Here is a 12,900-nt window from a genome sequence, read left to right as displayed (position 1 = left end):
TTTATTTATTTATTTTGGAGGGGGAGGTAATTAGGTTTATTTATTTATTTTCATGGAGGGACTGGGGATGGAACCCGGGACCTCATGCGTGCTAAGCACACGCTCTACCCCTGAGCTCTAGCCTCCTCCAAGTCAAACTTTAAAGATAAATTCAATATTGTACACATGTACTCACACAAATGGGTGTCCCTGATAAGAAATTGTTGGTAAAGGTAGAACTTAGGTCCAAGGATGACTTGAAAAGTGTAATGTACTGTAGCTCCTGGGAACTCTCCAAAGTCAAAACAATAACTACAAAATCCAGGAGATTTACAAAAGGAATGTCCCTCACAACAGTAACTACAGAATTCACTAGATTTACAAAAGAAATCTCCCTCAGAGTGTGCAATTATTTTTTGAGCTGTTGCCAATTTGTGAAATGGCTTTAAAATTAGCTTTGTATTTTTTTTTTAATCATAGCAAAAAATCTGTAACCATCAGCATCTTGCAAATTGCTACAGCCCCGTGCACATCCCGTTCCGATGGGATTATGCGTCCAGAAAAGGTCACCATCTTTTAAGTGGTTTGTCACATAAAGGTTAGTCTTGGTGGGGTTATCCGTGCCTTTTCTGCTTTTTTTTTTTTTTTTTTAGCAACAGAGGGTCCTCTGACACAACTTCTGTCTGAGCCACGGAGGAGCCCAGGTTTGTTGGCGAAAGGCCGGCGAGATTTCCTGGGAAACACAGAGAAGATGCTGGGAGGGGAAAAGTGAGGAAGAGGATCAAGGCACCCAGGGTCCAGTCCCGTCTGGCCAACACCTACTTGCAGGTCAGACTCCTAAGGAATGGAATCGGCCTGTCTGATTTCACCCCCAGCACGGTTCTAGCTCGTGCTGTTGAAGCCCTTGGGTGATGTGGGTTGGCCCCCGCCCCGACTCCCATCTTCCTAACCGAGGCACGTGCCCTGAGGTTCCAAATATAAATGCAACGCACTCCCCGGGAGGCAGCCAGCTCCCATCACATCTGTGCTTCGCAGCTGTCTCCCTCTGCATCCGGGCCCCCCCACGCCTTCTCAGACACGTGCGTGCCCCAAACAGCTGCTCGTCTATGAATAGCTGGGGATCTGGTGTACCATCCGGGGAAGGACAGGCCGTGTCCCACGTGCCCCTCAACTGAAAATAAAACCAGCCCTTGGACCTGACAAACATGGGACATTTTGCCCCTGGGGTTGGGGGCCCAGCTAAACCGGGGCTGGCGGAAGGAGGGCTGGGAGTAAAACCCAACACTGTCACCTTTGGCTGTAGACCGAAGAGGAGCTGGGGAAGTGGGACCAGTCCAGTCCCAGCCCCGTCTCCCACCGCGGGCACTCCCTCCTTCGCCCACCTCCTCTGCTGCGTGGCTGTGTCCGGAGCTCCTGGAACAGTGGCCAGCATGCAGCAGTTGCTTAATAACTGTGTGTGCCATCAACACGTGCAGGACTGAAAAAGTGACTCCCTGTGAGGCAGCTCAAGCTGCCATCCTGGAACACCGCCAACTAGGGGAGAATGTAGCAACAGAAACAGTCGTTTCTCACGGTGCTGGAGGCTGGGAGTCCGAGAACCCGGCGTGGGCAGGTTAGTTCCCGGTGGGGCTCCCTTCCTGGTTTGTAGGCAGCTGCATATTCGCTGTGTCCTCACCTGGTGCAGAGAGAGAGAGTCAGCTCTGGTGTCTCCTCCTCTTCTTCTAAGGCCACTAATGCCACCCCCGGGGGGCCCCCCCTCCTGACCTCATCTCACCCGGAGCACCTCCCAAAGCTTCCACTGGGGCGGAAGTAATACTGCTTTTCTCCTCTCTCCAAATTTTTGTTTGGGAAAATATACATGTTTTTCTGTAAAAATATGTCATGTACATCAAATGGAATGGGTTTATATGATTACCGTTATTTTAAAACTTTTTAAATGAATAAATATAGCTGAAATTTACAGTGTTGATTTCTAGCACAGAAAATACGGATATTTATAAGTAAATATCTAAAGTTTTCAGTTTTAGTTGCTAACAGAGAACGTATGGATTATTTATAAACAAATACCTAAAACTTTCAGTTTTAACTGCTGATACAGAAAATATGGGTATTTATAACCTACATAAACCAAAGCTCATTCTTCATTAATTTTTCTGAGTGCCAAGGATTCTTAGGACCAAACTGAGAATTTCTGATGGACGAGATAAATTTGGATGCTTTTATGCTGACGTAACAAAGCCCACATGAACATGGCTAAAACTATAAAGATAGTGTCTCATAAGAGGACTTACTGAGGCTGGCGGCATCTGGATTGGGGGTCATTTGAGGGTTTAATGGTGTTATCTCGTGGCCAGTTTCCCTGTGTCTTGTGACCCTGCCCTTGACAGGACATTAATCAATGTCACTCGTGGCAGAAGATGGCTGCTGTAGCTCCAGCCATTGCAGCCTCACCTTCTAATATCTGGAGGCCCAATTAAGACCAATTCCTCCCTGCTTTCCTCTTTTAAGACTGAATACCTCCTTCCAGAAGCCACCAGCTGACCCCTCATTCCTCACTTACACTCAACCCCTCACTAAAATTGGGATGCATAAATCCTGGAGGAATAGCTCAGCTCTGTTAACAATAAGTGAGAGAAAAACAGTGGTTGAGTGATAACCAGTCATATGGGCTGTCAATGCTTTGCTTATTTCTGCATCCAGTTGTTTGCACTTGTAGTTCTTTATATCTTACTAGGTTAAATCTGTAAATATAAAATATGGATAGATAATTGCAATTGTGATGAACACATATATGTATGTATGTATTTATACTGCCGATGTTTTTTTTTCCTATTCTTTTATTTATCTTTCCAGGTAATTCATAGGGCCTTTGTCACAAAAACTTGTCAAGCAACTCCAACTGGTTGGCATCTTTTTTGTAGCTTCTGGGCTTGAGATATTTCCCCCTAAGGGTTTCTGTACGTTTCCAGCAGTATCTTGTCTGGTGTATAAATGAAAGACTGCTTTTCTCCGAGTGGCTCCCTGGGAGAATGCAGGCTCACTTTTGCAATTGGCAAAAAACGCCTTTTCTCAGGCCCCAGGAGGAGAGCTGGCCTTCTGCGGGATGCCCCCACGGGCTTCCTGGAGACTGACACACACAGGAACCCAGCAATGCCCATGGCAGGATGCCGGCTCTGGGTTTCAAGACGGACCTACGCTTTGCCCAGGGATCGGGGAGGATTGCCTGGGACTTAACTGCCTTGTGACCTGCTTTCCGAGCTCAAATGCAGAGCAGGAAGGGGTGGGCGGGAGGGGCAGGGGATGGGGTAGCACCTACGGAAGTTGGTGCCCGGAGACAGAGGCGCCCTGCCTGGGCGTCCTCAACCTCCTCTTTCAACATCTCTGCAGTTTCCCCCAGCTCCTCTCTCTGGCTGCCACCTGCTCCCCGCCCTCTGTAGCCTGAGTCCAGCTGGCACTTCCCGTCCACGCCCAAGTGTCAGCAATCAGAGGCATGCCTGTGAAGCTTGAGGGTGTATCGTGGGGGTTGGTGGGGAGCTGGGGTATGGCCCCCAGATTCGGTTTTCTGATTCCGGGGGTCTAAAGAGACCTGAGGATGTGCATTTCTCAGAACTTCCCTGGAGATGCTGATGCCACGGGTCCAGAGCTGACCCAGGGCTCGCTAGGGAAGCAAAATGCGGGGAGTGGGGTGGTGATGGGGGCTCGGAGCCTAACACAGCTCAGGGGGATGGGCTTGGGTTGGTGGGAGGGAGGAGATACGTGCTTCTTCCAACCCTATCAAACACCTGGTCTTATTTACCAGTCTCCTGAGAGAAGATTGAAGGAATCTGCCTTCTCAATTTCTGGGTTTCAACGTGATGTCAAAGGTGCTCATTTTCTGCCCAATCCAGCAAGGATGTTCCGTTAACACCAAACCCCCAACCAAACCTGGAACGGAGCTGCTGAACGGTCCCATCCCCTCGGGGCCGAAGAAAGCCCCTCCATCCTCAGCTGGTGTCTTAAATGGCTCTGGGCCCGTCTGTGTCAGGACGCTAAAAAGGTCTCTGGTATCTGTTCCCTGCTGAGGCTGATGGCTTCGGACAAGGCTATCTCTTTGTTTTGTTTTATTTAAAAAAATTTTTTAAACTGAAATATAGTCAGTTTATAATGTATCAGTTTCTGGTGTGTATCATAACATTTCAGTCATACATGTACATACGTATATTCCTTTTCGTATTTGTTCTCATTAAAGGTTATCACAAGGTATTGAATATACTTTCCTGTGCTCTACAGTAGGACCTTATTATTTATCTGTTTAGTATATAGTCGTGCGTATCTGTTCATCCCCAACTCCCCATTTATCCTTTCCCCTACCCATTACTTTCCCCTTTGGTAACCACAAGTTTGTTTTCTATGTGTGTGAATCTCTGTTTTGTAAATAAGTTCATTTGTCTTTTTTTTTTTTTTTCAGATTCCACATATAAGTGATATCTCATGGTATTTTTCTTTCTCTTTCTGGCTTACTTCACTTAAAATGACAGTCTCCAGGTCCATCCATGTTGCTACAAATGGCATTATTTCACCCTTTTTATGGCTGAGTAGTATTCCATTGTATATATATACACCACATTTTCATCCAGTCATCTGTCAATGGACACTTAGGGTGCTAATGGGGTTTAGTGTTGGCGATGTCCTCTTAGCCATTTAAAAATTTCTTCTGTCACTTCTCAAGCCTGAATCGGGTCAGTTCTCAAAGGGTGAGATGTGGAATCCTGGGCAGGGGTTCCCCAAGATCGAGAGGTCTGAGTGGGGCCAAAATGGTTTTCATAATGATGTGAAGAACTCGTTGGTGTTTTTTTTAAACTGTGTTGAGGTTGGCACAGGTGCACACCTGAGCTCTCTGGGACTCCTCCCCGCCGACTCCCCAGGTAGCATTTCCAGAGCAGGAAGCCCAGTTCCTGCAGAAGAGCAATGTCCTCACCTCCTGTCAGTCTATGTCCCCCGGACCCTTGATCACCCAGGAGAAGGTCCACCAGATGGGAGAGTCCCTGGTATAACTGCCTCTTTTCCCCGCCCTCTTATTCTTACATTTCCCTTTGGTCCCAGCCAGTGGTTGCCTCCTCCCTGAGGACTTCATCTGGCCGACTTCTCTCTCCCTCTACAACTCTCCATGGCTCACGTGGCTTCCACGGCAACTCGCCTACTCATGCATACATGCATCCGCACGGTCATCAATTGAATGAACCAGTCATGCAGGCGTGCGCACCTGAGCTCACTCATGCAGGCATGCCTTCTCTTGCTCAGGTATTCATTCATGCATCTCACTCGTTCCCATTCATTGCTTCCTAGGTTCCCTTCTCCCCTCCCTCAAGCCCGTATTCGCATAGTCATCTCCCTGGTCACTCGTCCATCCGTGCATTTATGCCTCATTCACTCACTCACGCATGCCTTCATTCATTCATTCGCGCGGTCACGCATGCACGCGTCAATTCGCAGGCACCCATGCGCGTTTCATGCCCTCCTCCTTGCACGCGCGGACCCCTCCCTTGGCTCTTCTGTGGACCCGCTCACCCAGGCACCCACACACTCACGCGCGCACCCCTCCGCGCGCTCCCTTGTTGGCTGGCGCCTCTCGTCACAGCCGAGGGGCCGCACCCGAGGTTTAGCTCCAGTTCCCCCCTCCGGCCCCCGCGCCGGCCTCGCCCCCGCCTCGGCTCGCCTGCCTCCGGGGAGACCACGCTCGGCGCCGTCCCGCCCCGGCGTCTCCAGCGCGGCCTCTGTCCGGGCGGCGCGCTGCCCCGGGGCCCGGCCCGAGAGGCCGCCGCAAACATTCACTCTGGGGCCGGCGGTTAAAGGTGAACTGGCCACGCGGAGAGGCTCGGACGCCTGGATGCGGCGGGGCGGGGGCCGCGGCGCCCGGGGCGTTGCGGGGGGGTGGGGGTGGCGCTCAGACGGCCGCGGGGACCCGCGCCCGGGGAGGCGGGGCGGCGGGGCGGCGGGGCGGGGCGGGGGCGGGGCGGGGCCGGGGCGGGGGCGGGGCCGGGCTTCTGGACGGCGGCCAATCGCGCGCCGCGGGCCGCCGGCCTCCCGGCGCAGGCCCGGGCCAGAGGCTGCCGGCGCGCGGAGGTGCGGGGGCCGCGGAGGGGGCGCCGGCTTCCGCCGGAGGTGCCGGGGGCGCCGAGGTGCGGGGGGCCGCGGAGGGGGCACTTTCCACCGGGCCCCGGAGAGGGGGTCGGGAAGGGGCCGCGGCTGCCGAAGCGCGGGAGCTGCGGGGGCGCAGGGCGCGGGGGGCGTGGGGGAGGCCCAGGCGGGGCCGGAGGCCGGGGGCCTGGCCGCCCGAGCCCAGACGGAGGGCGGGGCGCGGGGGTGCGGAAGGCGGGGGGCCGGGAAGCTGCCGGGGCGCAGAGAAGGTGCGGGGGGCGCAGGGCTGCGGGGGGGCGTGGAGGCCGCTTGGGGAGAGTCTGGAGCCCGGCGGCGGGCGCCAGGCGCACAGGCTGCTGGAGCGCGGAAGAAGGGCGACATGCGGGGCGCAGTGGTGGCCAAGGCGTGAAAGGAGTCACCGGGGGTGGGGGGGCCCCTGGGCCAGAGGGGGCGGAGGCTGCCCAGGGCGCAGAGGAGGGGCCGGACGCAGCGAGGCCACAAAAGACTCCGGAGCGAGTCGGGAGTTGGGGCGGGGGGCGCTGCGGCCTCGGGGGACACTCGGGCGGCCAGGGCTGCCCCGGGGCGCGGGAATGTGTGGTGAGGGGCAACTGGGGCGCAGCGGGGTCTCAGGTGATTCCAGGTAGGGGAGCAGGTCGCGCGGGGAGCCGGGTCGGAGGACAGAGGCTGCCCGCGCGCGGGGGGAAGGAGGAGGGCCGGGGTTGAGCACGGTGGGGGTGTAGGGCGGTGCGGGGCGCGGGCTGCAGCCGCGGGGCTCTGGAATGCCGCGCTGTCTCCCGCAGGCCTGGAACTACGCGGGTCCCCCGGACACAGCGCCTCTGCTGGGCCTGGCTCCAGGCCGGAGAGTCCTCCCGCCGCGCCCCGGCGCGCTCGGCCCCTCGGTGCCTACTGAGCCTTGGGCCTCAGACCATGCCGGGTGAGTCCGTGAATACTCCTGTGTTCTGCCTCCCTGTTCCTGCTGGCACCAGGGAGGCTGGTGTGCGCTGGCGGAACCCTTGTCCGCACAAGATGGCCCCAGACCCTTCCTCTCCCAGTGTGTGTCTCCCCAGTATCCCCGCCTGGGGCAGCAGAGGCTGGTGTCCACACGTGTGGTTGGAAATGTGGGAAATGTGGACAGCTGGGGAGGGAGCGGTATTTAGTGAGGCCAAGGGCGCTGAGGTTTGGTGATTTTCCTTCTGTGAAAAGTAGCCCTTGGCAGTCGTTGAGCTGTGTGCGTCTCACTGACACAGGGACCCACAGGAAGTTCCTGCCCCTAAAACTCTGGGAAGTCAGATCCTTTCGTCCTCCAGAGGTCAGACCCCAGGTGTAATTTGTTATTCCAGTGAAGCCCCAGGGTTAATCCCCCAGCAGGGCAGTTGGCCAGGTGGCTGGGACTTCCGCAAGTCCTTGGCCCCCAAGGGCTGAAATTCAGTCCTGTCTCCCTTGCCCTTGGGTTTTGAGGATGTCAGATTTGGACAGTTGACTTCTGAGGCTAAGGGATGTGATGGTGAAATGGAGCCACCACCCATGGGAAAGGTGCTGGTCCTGTTTTTACCATTAAAAGAAAAAAGGGTTACTTTTTATTAAGAGGAACCATTGGTACATCACCGAGCAGCTTCCATGCTGTTTTTCCCTGCTCTCTGCCATAGAGAGGAACATTGTTGGGCAGAGGGGGTCGATTACCTGTCGTATGCTTAAGATTCTGTTCCGAGGGGGAGCTGAAAGGTCCCTCTGTCCCAGGGAGGGGTTCGGAGCTCTCCAGAGTGGAAAACCACGTTCCCCGCAAACCCACCAGGGCTGGTATAACGGTGGCATTCAGCGAGGGACATCAGGACATGTTGCCATCAGCCCTGTGGTGCACTGGAACAGCCCATCTGGGCTTTCAACACTCTGCAGGAAACAAACAGCACCTTTGAGTAAAAGAGGAGGGGGAGCGGAGGAAGCCACCAATGTTATTTCATTTTCTTTTATTTATTTTTGGGGTGTGGAGGTTGGAAGACGGGTGGCACAGAGAGGACAGGAGAGGAACAGAAAGGAACATTTCTTCCAGATCCGTCATAAAAATGTCTGCCACCTCAGACTTCAGGATGAACTTGGTTTTGCGAAAAAAAAAATTTTTTTTCAACTGGGGGTTGGAGTTTCGCCGCTCCACACCAGTGCCAAATGTCCCCTCCCCGGCGCCGGTGTTGAGTGCAAACTCAGCTTTTAAAGGTGGGAGACTTGGATCATGGTGGCTGTTCTTTGATGCCAACTGGATTGTTGAGTGTTTCTCAGCGGTAAGGTTATGTGGGATTTGAAGACCTATCCGTGAAGTTTTGGCATTAAAAATCCACTGGCCGGTCTTTGCACTGGCGAGGGAGAGGTTATGCATTGTGATGTTGCAACGTCCCGCATGGGCCCCTGGGGACCAGCCTTCGGCGGCATGAGGTTGAGTCTTGGGGTTACTGGAGACGGAGGAGACCTTGTGAGGTTAATATGACTTGTAATCCATCTGAAGCAAAAGGGAAGTCCAGTGGTTGCACAAAACCCACTGCGTAGACTCAGCCCAGTCTCTCCTCCGCAGCAATCAGAAGCTCTGGACAATTGCCTGTCCCATTGTGGTCCACCCTCCCTCCCTCCCTCCCCACGCCTCAGCCATCGGAGTCCCCAAGGACCTCCCGGAGGCTGGGCCTCAGTCCACAGGCCGTGGTGCTTCCCTCTGCCCGCCCTCAGGACCTCTGCGCTTCCCTCTGCCTTAGACGTTGCCGTTTCTCGTGCCGAAACAGCCGATGTGGCCACGGGAAATGGGCCAGAAGCACGAGATGGTTGGACATGTCATTGTTCTGGTGTCTGGTTGTGTAACTCCCCAGTGAGTGAACTCTTCCCCTAGCTCTGTTGGGAGTTCTCTTCGAGGAGATCCAGTCCAAGTGGCTTCGGTTTGACCTGTATAGACAGTTCAGTGGTGTGACTGCCAGGCATGGGGAAAGGTGGTTTCTCGGCGTGACCAGGGCTGCTCCACACGGAGCCAAGCCTCCAGGGATCTCTGGGTGATCGCCACGCCTCCTTGCCCTGAGTGAGCACGGCGGGACTGCTTCTGTCTCCGGCGTCTGCGCTCCCAGTCACTGCGTTAGCTACCAGGCTGCCCGGACAAACCTCGCAGCTGGGCGGCTTGCGCAGCACACATTCATGTCTCCGGTCCTGGAGGCTGGGATCTGAGGTCAGGGTGTGAGCAGGGCGGGGGTCTCCTGCGCCCTCTCCCCTTGGTGTGTGGACGGCCGTCTCCTCCCTGGGTCCTCCCGTGGGCGTCCCTCTGCGTGTGTCTGGGTCCTGATCCTCTCCTGTAAGGACACGCATCCTGTTCAGTTAGGGTCTACCTAGTGACCTCATTTTAACTTACCTCTTTAAAGACCCCATCTCCAGACGCAGTCACATTGAGGTCCTGGGGGTTAGGCTTCAACAGATGCATTTTGGCATCTGATTAGAGCAGTTACGTTTATTTCCTTATGGAGAGCTACAAAGCCAGTGTATGCAGTTACTGGGTTTTGATGACTTTACCATTTCGACTAGATAGTACCCCGTCCCTTGCTTCGGGCCGACTCAGTGCACCCTCCTCTTCTCGGGATGGCGAGCGGTCAGTGGGTAGTCCGTCTTGGTCCCGGGTGTCTCTTGTCACTGGGAGCTCTCCAGAGGACCCCGGTCTTAGCTCCCATCCAGACCTCTTTCTTGGATATCTCCACCTGGATGTCCCCCCGCACCTCAAACTCCTTGTGACAGAACTAATTAAGTCCTTGCATTTTCTGTCAGATTATTGTGTTCTCCCAATTTGCAGCAATAATTTCCATGTCCCTGGAGACTGAACATTATGTCATTATAAGCCTGTTATTTAAAAAACATAAAAACTGGGTAGATGAGAGATGATAGTTGATTGATAGAGAGATAGGCAGATGATAGGTGGGTAAGTAGATAGATTGATAGATAGATTGATTAGATGGATGGATGGATAGATTAGATGGATGGATGGATAGATAGATTAGATGGGTAGATAAATTGATAGATTGATAGACTGGTTAGATGGATGGATGAATAGATAAATGGGATAGATTAGATGGATGGATAGATAGATAAGATGGATGAATAGATAGATAAACAGATGGATAGATAGATGCATAGATAGGTAGGTATATAGACAGACAGATAGGCATCTTTTGGGCTGCAGACTTGAGTTCTGAAGGTGGCTTTGTAATACTGAACTCAAGGTTGAAATGCCAACAACTCTTCGTCCCTTCTTCACCCGAGAAGAAACCCAGCAACGTGTGGACAGGAGCCCGTTGTGGCAGGCGCACTCGGCAGCTCAGCCCAGTGGGCTGTGAAGGGTAAGACGTCAGCGCCAGGAAAGCAGGTCCCGGGAAGCTTCTGCTCCTCCTGTTCCGTTTGGCGACCGTGTCTCTTGGCCTCAGTCTGAGCACGTCTCCCGGGCAGGGCACAGTGGCCCAGAGGGGAGGACACTCTGGCCTTTGAGAACTGAGGTCTGTGTGTCCTGGCCCTGGGTGACACCCTGCGAATTTTAATTTCTTGAGACAGCACGGGAGCCAGGACCAGGCGGGATTTCTTGATCGTGTTGACTTTTACCGTGGCGACCAGCTCTTGGAGGCGCCAGAATCAAACTGTTTAAAAGTCCCTGTGAAAGTCAGTGGATGCTGGGAATTGTCACTCAACTATACTTCAAATAAAATAAAAAAAATAAATAAAGAGCATCCACTCACCACGGATAACATAGAAGCAGTTAGGTTACAAGACAAACTGTCATGACAGATAAATCCGGTGTGATCGTTTAAAAAAAATCAAAGTAGTAAAGAAAAAACTCCCGCTCTTTGGAACCAGACGTTTCTGTACACTACAGACATCTTAAAGAATGAAAAGATTGGACACATTTCAAGGCTTTCCCCCCCCCTCTTTTTATTTATTTATGTTTTATCATCCCATTTATTTTTATTTCTTCGAGGGAGTTAATTATGTTTATTTGTTTGTTGTTAATGGCGGTGCCGGGGATGGAACCCAGGACCTCATGCATGCTAAGCAGGAATTTTTTTTTTTTTAATTGACGTTGAGTTGATTTACAGTGTCGTGTTAGTTTCAGGTGTACAGCGAAGTGGTTCCGTTACACATACACATGTCTGTATCTATATTTTTAAAATTCTTTTCTGTTATGCGTTATTCCGAGATACTGAACGTAGCTCCCGGCGTTTATCTGTTTTATACGTGGTACTGCGCACCTGCTAATCCGCACCGGGAAATTTTAACGTGCTCTGCTTTTCTTGGCTCCGGTTTCCTCTCACTTGCCCTGTGTGTGGTGTGGCTTCCTGTTTTGTTTTGAAATGAAAGGGTGTCCATGATGCATGTCTGTAGAACACCGGACAGGTCCTCGGTGTGAGTTACGCAGCTTGACAGAGGAGATGGTCTGCCCCGCCATCCCAGAAGCCCCATCGGGAACATAGCGCCATATTCATTTATTTGTTTGTTTGTTTTTGTGTGTTTAATCCACGCCCGCAGTGTCTGACCAAGCGTTTGTCACGCTGGCCACCAATGACATGTACTGCCAGGGGGCCCTGGTGCTGGGGCAGTCCCTGCGGAACCACAGGACGACCCGGAAGCTGGTGGTGCTGATCACGCCTCAGGTATCCAGGCTGCTCAGGTGAGACGCGGGCACGGCCCCCTGATCCTTCTCCTGGAGAAGCAGGTCCCTTGCACTGCAGGAGCTTCCAGGAATTGTCCTTGGGGTGGACCCCGGGCCGGCCAGCATGCAAAGTACCCCCTGATCATTGTGCTTACAGGAGCGGGGTGGGTCTGCCACGGTGCGTGGTCGACTTCCAGAATCCTTGCAGACAGTCAGTACGGGATGTGGTGACTGTTCCTTCCCTCAGCTACGAAAATTCAAACGTCAGTTGTTTTTTGGGGGGTGGGGAACTTTGAGAAGCAGCTGTCCTGGAAGTGAAAGATGGAAGCCTGCAGGTCATAGAACTTCACATGGGTCTCTGTGACCTCTTCCCATGGGTAGACTGGGTTTCTGTTTCCTCTGCAGTGTGTGTCGTCTGTCCCATGTGTTCCCATAAAGGTGTGAGGAGGTTATTGTGGGCGGCGGTGCATGGCTGTCCTGCTGCTCTGTGGAATGCACATCTGGGTGCACACAGACGGCTTTGTTTCTCTTGATGGCATAAAAAACAAAGGCTGGGAGGGGAGGGTATAGCTCAGTGGTAGAGAGCGTGCTTAGCATGCATGAGGTCCTGGGTTCAATCCCCAGTCCCTCCATTAAAAACAACAAAAACAAAAAATAAGAATAATTAATAAATAAACCTCATTACCCCTCCCTCCCAAAAAAGATAGGCTGGATGTAGGGAATCAGCCAGGGAGAGGAGTTCCATCACCCAGGTGAGACGAGGGGCTGACCAGGTGACAGGAGACAGATGAGCATCAAGAACAGAGGTGTCCTTGTTGGTGGGACTGTAGTATGGTGCAGCCACTATAGAGGACAGTATGGAGATTTCTTAAAAAACTAAAAAGAGACTTACTGTATGATCCAGCAATCCCTCTCCTGGGTGTATACCTGGAGGAAACTAATTTGAAAAGACATGTGCACCCCAGTGTTCATAGCAGCACTACACACAATAGCCAAGACAGGGAAGCACCCTAAGTGTCCATCAGCAGATGACTGGATAAAGAAGATGTGGTGTATTTATACAATGGAATACTACTCAGGCATGAAAAAGAATAAAATAATGCCATTTGCAGCAACATAGGTGGACCTGGAGATGATCATTCTAAGTGAAGTAA

At 52.9% G+C, this 12,900-nt stretch overlaps 1 protein-coding gene across 9 annotated transcripts in view; it reads left to right on the top strand.

The window, feature by feature from the left end:
• Positions 1 to 6,063: 6,063 nt before the first annotated feature.
• LOC105097369 (glycogenin-2) overlaps positions 6,064 to 12,900 on the top strand; it is a 47,838-nt gene continuing 41,001 nt past the window's right edge. For 3 of the 9 annotated variants that reach the window (XM_064482634.1, XM_031446020.2, XM_064482633.1), the window contains exons 1-3: positions 6,670 to 6,736; positions 6,897 to 7,030; positions 11,623 to 11,764. In XM_064482634.1, the coding sequence (XP_064338704.1) occupies positions 6,687 to 6,736; positions 6,897 to 7,030; positions 11,623 to 11,764 (326 nt within the window). In that variant the 5' untranslated portion in view covers positions 6,670 to 6,686. Of the gene's footprint in view, positions 6,138 to 6,320; positions 6,366 to 6,618; positions 6,737 to 6,896; positions 7,031 to 11,622; positions 11,765 to 12,900 lie in introns of those variants that run through there. The other 6 variants (XR_010379288.1, XM_031446019.2, XM_064482636.1 and 3 more) reach the window with 5 other exon arrangements.

This window comes from Camelus dromedarius, chromosome X (genome assembly GCF_036321535.1).
Source record: "Camelus dromedarius isolate mCamDro1 chromosome X, mCamDro1.pat, whole genome shotgun sequence".
Taxonomy (NCBI): domain Eukaryota; kingdom Metazoa; phylum Chordata; class Mammalia; order Artiodactyla; family Camelidae; genus Camelus; species Camelus dromedarius.
Note: the sequence above shows the minus strand (reverse complement) of the source record. Positions and strands in the feature narration are given on the sequence as shown.